The 13,970-nt window shown below is 50.7% G+C and overlaps 1 protein-coding gene across 18 annotated transcripts in view; it reads right to left on the bottom strand.

The window, feature by feature from the left end:
* Positions 1 to 10,553, bottom strand: part of LOC145352784 (gephyrin) — a 462,622-nt gene extending 452,069 nt beyond the window's left edge. For 6 of the 18 annotated variants that reach the window (XM_080203109.1, XM_080203107.1, XM_080203108.1 and 3 more), the window contains exon 1: positions 10,323 to 10,552. In XM_080203109.1, the coding sequence (XP_080059235.1) occupies positions 10,323 to 10,386 (64 nt within the window). In that variant the 5' untranslated portion in view covers positions 10,387 to 10,552. Of the gene's footprint in view, positions 1 to 10,322 lie in introns of all 18 variants that reach the window. The other 12 variants (XM_080203106.1, XM_080203117.1, XM_080203118.1 and 9 more) reach the window with 6 other exon arrangements.
* Between the last annotated feature and the right edge of the window lie 3,417 nt (positions 10,554 to 13,970).

Raw genomic sequence — 13,970 nt, 5'->3', positions numbered from 1 at the left:
AGGAATCTGTCTGGTGAAGCCACAACATGGGAATATTGCATGTTAAAGAACTGAAGCAGCATGTTATAGATAGTACTAAGCAATCCCACAATCAACGGATCAGATCAAAGCTCTGTGGTCCTACCATATCCAGACATGAATAGTGGTGGACAATTAAACAAATAACTGGAGGATGAGGCTCCATGAGCATTAGCTTCTCACCAGCAATGGGGCTCAGCAGAGGAGCAACATAAAAACTGAAAGATCAACAGCCATCTTCATCCAAAATTACCTCTTCCACCTAATGAAAACCAGACAACTTGATTTATTTCACATGATACGGAGAAATGGCTGAATGCATTGATACACCAAAGGTTATGGACCCTGGGAATTTCCTAGGGAAAGTATTGAAGATTTCCACTCCAAAATTCGCCACATCTCTAGCCAAGCTGTTCCAGTACAGCTACAACACTGGAACCTGCCCGACAAAATAACTCAAGTACATCCTGTCCAAAACCCAATCTGGTCAATTACCACTCCATCAGTCTACTTTCAATCTTCAGCAAACAGTTGATTGAAAGGTGTCGTGGATAGTGCTATCAAGCAGCACTTGCTGAAGAGTAACCTGCTCAACGATAGATACTCAGTTTAGACTGCCAAGACCACTAAGCTCCTAATGTCGTTCCAGCCTTGCAGAGTTTAGGTCAGAGTTACTACCCTTGACATCGAGGCATCACTGATTGAGTGTTGTATCAAGAAGTCCGAGTAAAACTGTAGTCAATCATCTTAGCTGCAGGAGATCCTCAGGCACAAGTTCCGGTCCAAGCACCTTCAGCTACTTCACCAATACCCTTTATTCCATCATGTCAGAAATGGAGATGTTTGCTGATGAATAGAAAGTATTCAGTTCCATTTGTGGCATGGATAATGAAACAGTCCTTGTCCAACTGAAGCAAGATCTGCACAATATTCATCTTGGTAAGCAGTAAGTAATATTCATGCCACACAAGTGCCAGGCAATGACAATCTCCAACAAGACAGAATCTAATGATCTCTCTTTCACATTCAATCACATTACCATTGCTGAATCCTGAAGTCACATAAATACTGGGGCAGGTCAGGGGCTGGGAATTCTGCAGCAAGTAACTCACTTCCTGACTCCCCAAAGCCTGTCCAACATCTACAAAGCACAAATCAGGAGTGTGATGGAATAGTTTCCACTTGCCTGGATGAGTGCAGCTCCAACTTAAGAAGCTCAACACCAGGACAAAGCAGCCCCTTTAATGACACCGCATCCACAAACATTCACTCACTCCACCAAAGATGCACAGTGGTAGCACTGTATACCATCTACCACATGCAATACAGCACTCGCCAAAGCTTTTCTGACCCACAACCTCTACCACCGAAAAGAAACAAGTCAGCAGACAAGTGGAAATGCCACCACCTGCAAATTCCTCTCTAATATCCTCTGATATGGAATTATATCACCTTTCCTTCGTTACCCCTGGGACAAAACTGCAGAAACTCCTCCCATGTAATTACACCGCTTGGACTGCAGTGGTTCAAGAAGGTGGACAACCACCTTCTCCAGAACAATTAGGGTTGGGCAATAAATGCTGGCCCAGCCAGTGACACCCACATCCCGTGAATAAATAGTCGTTCTTTACTTTTGCTCAAAGCTACAACTGACTCATTCCTGCCACAGCACAATTCACACAGTAGTTTGATTTTTAAAAACATATTCAACCTCTGTGCACTCCAGAGTCATTATAGCATAGTCCATGTGGCCCAGAGCAGTGTTTTGGTGGCTGCCCCTGGATCGAAGTTGAATATTTAGTGCCTGTTGCTGCCTAGTTGAGGATGGGGGGGTGGAATGGGATACCACACAGTCATGCACACGAAAAAAAATCACTGAATCATGGAATCCCTATAGTGCAAAAGGAGGCCATACAGCCCATCGAGCCTGCACCGACCACAATCCCACCTAGGCCTTATCCCCGTAACCCCATTTATTTACCCTGCTAGTCCCCTTGATACGAAGGAGCAGTTTAGTGTCATTGGCCAATGGCCAATCGCCAATCGCCCTAACTCGCACATCTTTGGAATGTGGGATGAAACCAGAGCAACTTGGGGAAACCCACGTAAACTCCGCACAGTCACCTGAGGCCAGAATAAATTACAAAGCAGATTACACTAATGCTTAGGAGCTGATGAAAGAGTAGTGCTGAAGTTAATTCATATAATGGTTTGAATGTCAGTGGGTCAATGTGAGGAGACCAGGGCTCCAACAAGACTGAGGTTTGAAACAAGACCATTGAAAGTGGAGAGAAGTTGCTTGAGGCCATTTTTAACCAGTTGGTCGTTTCTGGAGGGGCATGAGGGTTCTTTCTGAGGTGAGGTGATTGTACCCATTGTAACTCACTGCTCGTTCATTGAGTAGAGGACGACTCTGGAGCCAGTCTTTCCTTAGCGTTAACCTGCCTGGGGCAACCATGGCCTAATGTTACTATCGCTAGACTATTAATCCAGGAACTCAATTAATGTTCTGGGGACCTGGGTTCCAATCCTGCTATGGCAGAAGATGGAATTTGAATTCAATAAAAAGTGTATGGAACTTAGAATCTACTGATGACCATGAAACCACTGTCGATTGTCAGAAAAACCATCTGGTTCACTAATGTCCTTTAGGGAAGGAAATCTGCCATCCTAACCCAGTCTGGCCAAAATGTGACTCCAGAGCCACAGTAACGTGGTTGACTCTCAACTACCCTCCAAGGTCAACTAGAGATGGGCAGTAAATGCTGGTCAGCCAGTGACACCCATATCCCACCAATGAATTAAAAAAATCTGAACAAGGCTGGGCAGTTAACTGCTCCATGCTGCATTCTCCATGGTAACCCTCCACCAATTAGGGTTGACTTGCCAAGAACTCTGTTCTCATGTAGTATAAATTTTTGTTCCAATCATGAATTTTGGTCATTTCATGCAAGCTATCCTGACGAGTACAAAACGAAAAGCTTAGATAGCTTGTTTCTTTGTTCAGCAATCACATTGGTTTACAATATCGAAAAAACACAGGCACAGACTCCCTATTCTGCACACCACCATCAAAGGGGGGAACAGACACACACGTGGAAACCAGTTCTTATATGCACTTAAGAATAATGCCCTAACAGTTCCACAATTAATAAGAGTTTCTCTCACTTACAATTAAAGCACGCATTTCATTGTAACAGGATTGCAGCATGAACAGCACCTAGGTGGAATGTTGTGCGCAATATGAATGAATCGTGGAAATAATTCCTGGGAAGTGGAGGGTCGAACACTTAACAAAAATGCAAAATATTGCAAATGCTGGAAACCTGAAATTAAACATGGAAAATGCTGCACTGACAGCATCAGTGGAGGCAGAAACAGAGCTAACCTTGCAGGCTGATGATATCCCTTTATCAGATGAGAATATGCAGGATGGCAGAGTGGTTAGCACTCCTGCCTCACAGCACCAGGGACAGGGGTTCGACTCCCGGCTTGGGTCACTGTCTGTGCGGAGTCTGCATGTTCTCCCCGTGACTGCATGGGTTTCCTCCAGATGCTCCAGTTTCCTCCCACAGTCCAAAAGATGTGTAGGTTAGGTGCATTGGCCATGCTAAATTCTCTTTGATCAGCTTTGACAAAGGGTCACCTGGACTCGAAACGTCAGCTCATTTCTCTCCTTACAGATTCTGCCAGACTAGCTGAGAATTTCCAGCATTTTCTCTTTTGATTTCAAATTCCCATCCGCAGTAATTTGCTTTTATTTTATGTTAAATTCTCTCTCAGCGTACTCGAAGGTGTTGGAGTGCAGCAACTAGGGGATTTTCATAGTAACTTCATTGCAGTGTTAATGTAAGCCTATTTCTGACACTAATAAATAAGCTTGAAACTTCAGAACGTGAGAAAAATCAAACTCGGCAGTCACATTGTAAAATAACCCTGATAACTGGAGCAGAGGAATGTGATGGTCAGGCTAATCTGATCTCTGAGAACGCTGCTCAGTGAAATACGTGCTGCAAGTTAGAAGAAAGCAGAGATGGGGAGTGAGGAGGAGTAAGGGGGAGTGAAGTATGCTCTGTTCACCTGTATTGCAGTTGGCCCTCATGTTCCTTTGGCCAGACCCTGAGACCAGTGGAGAGAGAGGGAGTCCTGGGGGGCAGCGTGGGTCCAGTGATTTGCAAGTAGACTTTTCTGTCAACAATGAATGTTTGCAAATTGGGAAAGATACCTATTTCAAATTGTGTGCACCTCCCAGATGCAGCGGGTGTGAACGAATAGTTCTGCTAAAGGTTGGCGATTTCCTGAAAAGAGTTGTTTTGTGATCCATGTATTTGTCCACATTCTACTTGCTGCCCTTTCTCCTGTGTCTTCTTTTTAATCACCCCATTCACTTGTGCATTTGTCTGTATTATTGTCTCTCAATTACTAAAGTCCTATGCTCATGCTGGAGAGAGATAGGGATATTACTGTACTGAAACTGGCTTTTGCCACATGAAGAATCATTGCTGACTCAATCCCTTTTCTTTCAATGATCTGCAAAGACTGTTCTTTCTGCTTCCCATAGCATGCAGTATGATGGGGGCCTGAAACACAGCCAGGATGCCTGTCACTGCACCTCTGAATAGTCGGATTGCGAGCGGAATGGGCTGCAGAGTGATGAAAGCAAAAACAGCGACAGTGGAGGCTGGACAAGATGAAGACCGACAGCGACTGCGAGCGCGAGAGCGAGCGCAAGAACGAGGTGAGCCATTAGACTTGCATTCATGTTGGGAAGCATGATGGCACAGTGGCTAGCACTGCTGCCTCACTGCACCAGGGACCCAGGTTCGATTCTGGCTTTGGCTGACTGACTGCGTTGGTTTCCTCCGGGTGCTCTGGTTTCCTCCCACAGTCCACACATGCACAGGTTACTTAGTTTGACAACGGTAAATGCGAACGATTATGTGGATGAGGGGGATGGGTCGGGGTTAAGATGCCCTTTCAGAGACAGGATGTAGACTCCATAGGCCATTTGGCCTCCTTCTGCATTGTAGGGACTCTATGTCGGACAGTGGGTGTGGAATGGGCCAGTCCCATGAACCACAAGACTGGCCGGGAGAAGCGGCACTATCTGCTATTCACAGGGTGCCTGCAGTTGCAGGCATCTGGGGCTCTGAAACCTGATGGGCGAGGAGTGAGCAATTATTTTGAAGAGAGGAAGAGAAACAACTTTTAACAAAAGTTAATGTGTGGCTAAAAAAAAATGTTCAGTGTAGATTAAACAGATGCAGCAACACCTAATGTGCCAGTGACCTGACCGACACAACAAAACACAGTGAAATGAGAGGGGAGAAACTATAAATCCTGGGCAAGGCACCCTCAACTTATCAATGGGCGTTTGTCCACTTCCACTATAGAGAAGCGTCAGCTGTAACCACAGTAACTCCCTTAAGCATTTGAATGTCAGTACCACAAAAATAGAACAAAAAAAAAATCAACGGCATTAAGCTGATCCTCCAAAAAAAACCTTCTAACAGCCTACAGGATTATCCAAATACTGTATCATCAGGACAGAATGCTTCAGAATCAACACCCCAACTCCACACTACATACTCTTTCAACTCTTCACCTCTCCTCCCTGACCAGCACTGACAACCTGCAGAATAAATTTTGCAAGATTAAAACCCACAGTCAAATAAACGCTCCCCAAACTATGGGTCAATTATTTCCAACTTTCAGCATGTAATGTCTTTTTTCCCCTCCACGGTTTGCTCATTCATGCGGCACTGCAAAAGGTGCATCTTACCAATCACCGCTCACAGACGGGAGGTTTAAGACCCACCATCGTTTAAATTGGATGCTGACAAATTCACAACTTGAATTAACATTCAGCTCTCTGGTGCCCGGGTGCAGAGGAGTTTAACAACAGGGCTTAACTCGTGTACACACAAAAAAACACACAGAAACAGATCCCAAGCGCTTCCAGTAAACTGACTTGAGCTGTGTAAACATCATCGTGGTTATTTTGTAGTTTGATCATTGGGTAAAGCTGACTTACAACTCACTCAATGATAAAGTGCATTTAATACAGCTGCCTGGTACTGAACGCTCCAGAGGTGATTCACTGGGGGGCGGGGTGGGGGGGGCGGTGTTATCACACAGGGAATCGCCAAATAGGCAATGGGACACAAAGCATGGCTAAACAGGTAGGTTGTAAGGAACAGCTCAGAGAGTTTGAGGGAGGGAGTTTGTTGCATCAGTACATCCTTGTGTAATGCGTCTGTGCTGAGTAACCAAGCTGTGTCAATTATATCCTCCTCATTGGGAACAGCACAGGAAGATGCAGAGTAAACTTCCGTTTGTCCTGTGTCCCATGCCCCAATTCAGAGTCATCCACACGCACACACGTCAAAATTATAAAGTAACCACTGTTAACTTTCCCTTCTACTGTATGGCATTGCAAAGTTTTAATTTCATCCAAGCCTCCAACATGTTGACACTTCAATGCCAAATAACGCCTTATTTTCAAAAACAAAAAAAAATACACACATTGACAAAAAAAAACGCTGCCTGGTCCATCTGTTCAACAATAACGTGGAGCTGTGGCATCAGCTCAAAAGAAAACCTACCCACGTGCCAAGTGGTGACTGTAGGGAAGATGCCAGAACTGACAGAAAGCCATGAACAAGTTGTTCTGGGTGGCATTACAGTATGGGTGAGGTTTGTTCTCTGTACAGGGGGTTAATTTCATGCTCACAAACTAGAGCTATCTATTTTATTTTTGTGAGCGTCACAAGTAGGCTTACATTAACACTGCGGTGAAGTTACTGTGAAAATCCCCTCGTCGCCACACTCCACCGTCATTCCGGGTACACAGTGGGAGAATTTAGCATGGCCGATACAACTAACCAGCAGGTTTTTTGGACTACGGGAGGAAACAAGAGCACCCGGAGGAAACCCACGCAAACACTGGGAGAACGTGCAGACCCTGCATAGACAGACAGTGACCCAAGCCAGGAATTAAACCCGGGTCCCTGGCGCTGTGAGGCGGCAGTGCTAACCACTGTGTCACCATGCCGCCCTCTAACATGGCTTATGAAAAGAAACTTTCAGATCAAATTTCATGTGTGTATGTTTTTTGGGGAGGGGGAGCAGTCATGAGATGGATTAGTAAGCCAGCCTGACAGTGCTCTTGTGGGTTTTGAAAGTAACTCATTCAAGCTCCCAAATATGAAAGTATTTCAGCACTAAACACTAAGGAAACTACACAAACAAAAGAGAATAAAAGGTTAGAATAAAGAAAGTAGCCTGGTAATTTATAATGAGCAAGTTGCTCTTACTTTCTGAACAATTATCCTATGAAAATAGAAACATCAAAACCCGAAGCAGGAGTAGGCCATTCGGCCCTTCGAGCCTGCTCCACCATTACTTTTGACCATGGCTGATCATCAAATTCAATATCTTGATCCCCTTCTCCCCCTCCATATCTCTTGATCCCGTTAGTGCCAAGAGCTATATTTAACTTCTTTTGGAAATCACACAACATTTTGGTCTCAACTACTTTCTGTGGCAGTGAATTCCATACATTTACCACCCTCTGGGGGTGAAGAAATTTCTCCTCACCTCAGTTCTAAAAGGTTTACCCCTCATCCTCAAACTACAACCCCTAGATCTGGACTCCCTCATCATCAGGAACATTCTTACTGAATCTACTCTGCCTAATCCTGTTAGAATTTAGAATATAAATTGTGCTTAAGTTTCACCGAGCTGAGTGCACTGTTAGTACGGAAGCCCGAGAAAAGTGGCTGGATGTAATTCACTTTGAACATTTACACTCTCCCAGACATGGGCCATGCTGTGTTAACATTTGCTGTACAGCTGACCTCAAGAGAAGACTTGAGATTATGGGGGATGGGGGAGGTGCTGATTACTGTTCAATTATTAAACCTTAAGAGTTGGTGCTGAGGACTTTCCAGGAGGTTTTGTTTTTAATAATCTGCTGCAGGAAACAAGCAATACATTTAATTTTTCACCGTTGTGTTTTTAGGTAAAAAGCGCCTATATTTACGACCTATCTGGGCTGGAACAGGTCAAAGAGGATTAGGGTGCAAGAGGACTGGGGGTGCAATACATCTTCCAACCCTTCATGCAATTTCTCCCCCAATAAATAAAGAAAAAAAAGCATGCTGTAATCCCCCACTCGCAACTCGCCAGCTTTAGTCTCTCCCTGATACCTGCTCAGAATGCCAAAGCTCTGGGTATGAATTTTATTAAAACACATCCATCATTTATGAGTTTTTCTTCCCTCTCCCCCCTGACTATGGTGTCAGAAGAGGGACAGGGACGGTAGACGACAGCAAAAAAAATTAAAATAAAAATAAAACATACATTTCGATTGTATCCATCACAAATCCTCCCTCAAACCCGGGTCTGTGCATAAATCTCACTGGAGCACGTCCGGCCTATGTTTCAGCACCACAGCTCTGAACAGCGACACAGAACTGCCCATTCCAAGCCCCCAATTGTTAAAAAATAGAATTAAAGTATCCATGCACACACACACACACACACAATCATTAAATCTCGATTGAAAGACCAGCTCAAGAATACTTATGCAAAAAGCCAACGCCGAGGTCACTCATGCCCAAAATTACAATGAGAGAGGGAGAGAGAGAGAGAGAGACCTCCACTTCGCCCCTCGCTGAAATGTACACTGCAAATTGAAAGCCCTCACACTCAAACCCAGATCACTGAATAAACATGTCCCTCTCCCCGGGCTAACTGGCCACAGCAAGTGGTCACTGGGCAGCAGAGATGAATAAGTGTTGGAGGGGACAGTTGGAAGGAGGGAAGAAGAATGATCTCTCTGCCTCAAAACAGCACTGCCCAATGAACATCTGTAAATGGTGAAGGGAGCAATGGGCCGATGCTAAGAATCTCTGGGATACTGCTAGTGTCTCAGCCAGTGGACTGAAACCCAGGGTCTCTGCCGGCGGGGTTGAAGCCAGGGTCCCCGCCGGCGGGGCTGAAGCCCAGGGTCCCCGCCGGCGGGGCTGAAGCCCAGGGTCCCCGCCGGCGGGGCTGAAGCCCAGGGTCCCCGCCGGCGGGGCTGAAGCCCAGGGTCCCCGCCGGCGGGGCTGAAGCCCAGGGTCCCCGCCGGCGGGGCTGAAGCCCAGGGTCCCCGCCGGCGGGGCTGAAGCCCAGGGTCCCCGCCGGCGGGGCTGAAGCCCAGGGTCCCCGCCGGCGGGGCTGAAGCCCAGGGTCCCCGCCGGCGGGGCTGAAGCCCAGGGTCCCCGCCGGCGGGGCTGAAGCCCAGGGTCCCCGCCGGCGAGGCTGAAGCCCAGGGTCGCAGCCAGCGGGGTTGAAACCAGGGTCTCAGCCAGCGGGGCTGAAGCCCAGGGTCCCCGCCAGCGGGGCTGAAGCCCAGGGTCCCCGCCAGCGGGGCTGAAGCCCAGGGTCCCCGCCAGCGGGGCTGAAGCCCAGGGTCCCCGCCAGTGGGGTTGAAACCAGGGTCTCAGCCAGCGGGGCTGAAGCCCAGGGTCCCCGCCAGTGGGGCTGAAGCCCAGGGTCCCCGCCAGTGGGGCTGAAGCCAGGGTCCCCGCCAGTGGGGCTGAAGCCCAGGGTCTCAGCCAGCGGGGCTGAAGCCCAGGGTCTCAGCCAGCGGGGCTGAAGCCCAGGGTCCCCGTCAGCGGGGCTGAAGCCAGGGTCCCTGCCAGTGGGGTTGAAACCCAGGGTCCCCGCCAGTGGGGTTGAAACCAGGGTCTCAGCCAGCGGGGCTGAAGCCCAGGGTCTCAGCCAGCGGGGCTGAAGCCCAGGGTCCCCGCCAGCGGGGCTGAAGCCAGGGTCCCTGCCAGTGGGGTTGAAACCCAGGGTCCCCGCCAGTGGGGTTGAAACCAGGGTCCCCGCCAGCGGGGCTGAAGCCCAGAGCCGGCCTTGGCATCACCCCCTCGGACTGAGAGGAGCCCGGGGGAAGCGGCTGCTCCAGTGGGGGGGGGGGGGGGGGGATCCAGAGAGCCTTCCCCCTGCATACACACACACACAGTGACACACAGTGAGACACACACAGTGACACACATTCCCCCTCTCCCTCAGACAGGCCGGGCACTGACACCCTCCTCCCCGCGCTCTTATCCCGGGACAGCGGCGCCAGGAAAGTCCGGGGCTGTGCGCGGGGCCTAGCGCGGGTCGCGGCGGGGCGGAGAGAGAGGTAGGTAGGTGGGGGGGGGGGGTGGCTGTCAGCCCCGGGGGGTGGGGGTCTCTCTGTCCCTGTGTGTGTGTGTGTCCCCTTTCCCTTCACCCTCACCACCCCCCCGGGTCCCCGCTCTTACCGGTCAGCACCCCCACCCGGATCTGGTGCTCGTGGTTGGTGAGGAGCAGCCCCTCGGTCGCCATGTTGACAGCAGCTCCGGATCCGAGCGCACAGCCTGGGAGCGGGGGCGGCGGGAGCGGGAGGGGGACCCGGGCGGAGGCTCCGCTCCTCACTCCCTCTCCCCGCTCGCTGCTCCGGCAACTGAGCCGCAGCACAGCCGCCCGCTCACTCCGCACCGCCGCTCACTGGGTGCAGCAGCACTGGCTCTGCACTGGCAGCTCTACACTGTACTGGGCACTCACTCACTGGGAGCTCTACACTGTACTGGGCACTCACTCACTGGGAGCTCTACACTGTACTGGGCACTCACTCACTGGGAGCTCTACACTGTACTGGGCACTCACTCACTGGGAGCTCTACACTGTACTGGGCACTCACTCACTGGGAGCTCTACACTGTACTGGACACTCACTCACTGGGAGCTCTACACTGTACTGGGCACTCACTCACTGGGAGCTCTACACTGTACTGGGCACTCACTCACTGGGAGCTCTACACTGTACTGGACACTCACTCACTGGGAGCTCTACACTGTACTGGGCACTCACTCACTGGGAGCTCTACACTGTACTGGGCACTCACTCACTGGGAGCTCTACACTGTACTGGGCACTCACTCACTGGCAGCTCTACCCTGCACTGGACACTCACTCACTGGGAGCTCTACACTGTACTGGGCACTCACTCACTGGCAGCTCTACACTGTACTGGGCACTCACTCACTGGGAGCTCTACACTGTACTGGACACTCACTCACTGGCAGCTCTACCCTGCACTGGACACTCGCTCACTGGGAGCTCTACACTGTACTGGGCACTCACTCACTGGCAGCTCTACACTGCACTGGGCACTCGCTCACTGGGAGCTCTACACTGCACTGGGTACTCACTCACTGGGAGCTCTACACTGTACTGGACACTCACTCACTGGGAGCTCTACACTGTACTGGGCACTCACTCACTGGGAGCTCTACACTGTACTGGGCACTCACTCACTGGGAGCTCTACACTGTACTGGGCACTCACTCACTGGGAGCTCTACACTGTACTGGGCACTCACTCACTGGGAGCTCTACACTGTACTGGACACTCACTCACTGGGAGCTCTACACTGTACTGGGCACTCACTCACTGGGAGCTCTACACTGTACTGGACACTTACTCACTGGGAGCTCTACACTGTACTGGGCACTCACTCACTGGGAGATCTACACTGTACTGGGCACTCACTCACTGGCAGCTCTACACTGTACTGGGCACTCACTCACTGGCAGCTCTACACTGTACTGGGCACTCACTCACTGGGAGCTCTACACTGTACTGGGCACTCACTCACTGGGAGCTCTACACTGTACTGGGCACTCACTGGGAGCTCTACACTGTACTGGGCACTCACTCACAGAGCTCTACACTGTACTGGGCACTCACTCACTGGGAGCTCACACTGTACTGGGCACTCACTCACTGGGAGCTCTACACTGTACTGGGCACTCACTGGGAGCTCTACACTGTACTGGGCACTCACTCACTGGGAGCTCTACACTGTACTGGACACTTACTCACTGGGAGCTCTACACTGTACTGGGCACTCACTCACTGGGAGCTCTACACTGTACTGGGCACTCACTGGGAGCTCTACACTGTACTGGGCACTCACTCACAGAGCTCTACACTGTACTGGGCACTCACTCACTGGGAGCTCACACTGTACTGGGCACTCACTCACTGGCAGCTCTACACTGCACTGGGCACTCGCTCACTGGGAGCTCTACACTGCACTGGGTACTCACTCACTGGGAGCTCTACACTGTACTGGACACTCACTCACTGGGAGCTCTACACTGTACTGGGCACTCACTCACTGGGAGCTCTACACTGTACTGGGCACTCACTCACTGGGAGCTCTACACTGTACTGGGCACTCACTCACTGGGAGCTCTACACTGTACTGGGCACTCACTCACTGGGAGCTCTACACTGTACTGGGCACTCACTCACTGGGAGCTCTACACTGTACTGGGCACTCACTCACTGGGAGCTCTACACTGTACTGGGCACTCACTCACTGGGAGCTCTACACTGTACTGGACACTCACTCACTGGGAGCTCTACACTGTACTGGGCACTCACTCACTGGGAGCTCTACACTGTACTGGACACTTACTCACTGGGAGCTCTACACTGTACTGGGCACTCACTCACTGGGAGCTCTACACTGTACTGGGCACTCACTGGGAGCTCTACACTGTACTGGGCACTCACTGGGAGCTCTACACTGTACTGGGCACTCACTCACAGAGCTCTACACTGTACTGGGCACTCACTCACTGGGAGCTCTACACTTTACTGGGCACTCACTCACTGAGAGCTCACACTGTACTGGGCACTCACTCACTGGCAGCTCTACACTGTACTGGGCACTCACTCACTGGGAGCTCTACACTGTACTGGGCACTCACTCACTGAGAGCTCACACTGTACTGGGCACTCACTCACTGGGAGCTCACACTGTACTGGGCACTCACTGGGAGCTCACACTGTACTGGGCACTCACTCACTGGGAGCTCTACACTTTACTGGGCACTCACTCACTGAGAGCTCACACTGTACTGGGCACTCACTCACTGGCAGCTCTACACTGTACTGGGCACTCACTCACTGGGAGCTCTACACTGTACTGGGCACTCACTCACTGAGAGCTCACACTGTACTGGGCACTCACTCACTGGGAGCTCACACTGTACTGGGCACTCACTCACTGGCAGCTCTACACTACTGGGCACTCACTCACTGGGAGCTCACACTGTACTGGGCACTCACTCACTGGGAGCTCACACTGTACTGGGCACTCACTCACTGGGAGCTCTACACTGTACTGGGCACTCACTGGGAGCTCTACACTGTACTGGGCACTCACTGGGAGCTCTACATTGTACTGGGCACTGACTCACTGGCAGCTCTACACTGTACTGGGCACTCACTCACTCACTGGGAGCTCTACACTACTGGGCACTCACTCACTGGCAGCTCTACACTGTACTGGGCACTCACTCACTGGCAGCTCTACACTACTGGGCACTCACTCACTGGCAGCTCTACACTGTACTGGGCACTCACTCACTGGGAGCTCTACACTGTACTGGGCACTCACTCACTGGCAGCTCACACTGTACTGGGCACTCACTCACTGGGAGCTCACACTGTACTGGGCACTCACTCACTGGGAGCTCACTCTGTACTGGGCATTCACTCAATGGGAGCTCACACTGTACTGGGCACTCAGTCACTGGGAGCTCACTCTGTACTGGGCATTCACTCAATGGGAGCTCACACTGTACTGGGCACTCAGTCACTGGGAACTCACTCTGTACTGGGCATTCACTCAATGGGAGCTGGCTCTGCACTGGCAGCTCCCTCTGTACCGGGCACTCGCTCACTGGGAGCTGACTCTGCATTGTACTGGGCACTATCTCACTGGGAGCTGGCTCTGCACTGTACTGGGCACTCACTCACTGGCAGCTCTCTCTGTACTGGGCACTCACTCACTGGGAGCTGGCTCTGCACTGCACTGGGCACTCACTCACTGGCAGCTCACTCTGTACTCGGCAT

The sequence above is a fragment of the Carcharhinus amblyrhynchos genome, chromosome 14 (assembly GCF_965287045.1).
Source record: "Carcharhinus amblyrhynchos chromosome 14, sCarAmb.v2.hapA, whole genome shotgun sequence".
In the NCBI taxonomy this organism is placed as follows: Eukaryota; Metazoa; Chordata; class Chondrichthyes; order Carcharhiniformes; family Carcharhinidae; genus Carcharhinus; species Carcharhinus amblyrhynchos.
Note: the sequence above shows the minus strand (reverse complement) of the source record. Positions and strands in the feature narration are given on the sequence as shown.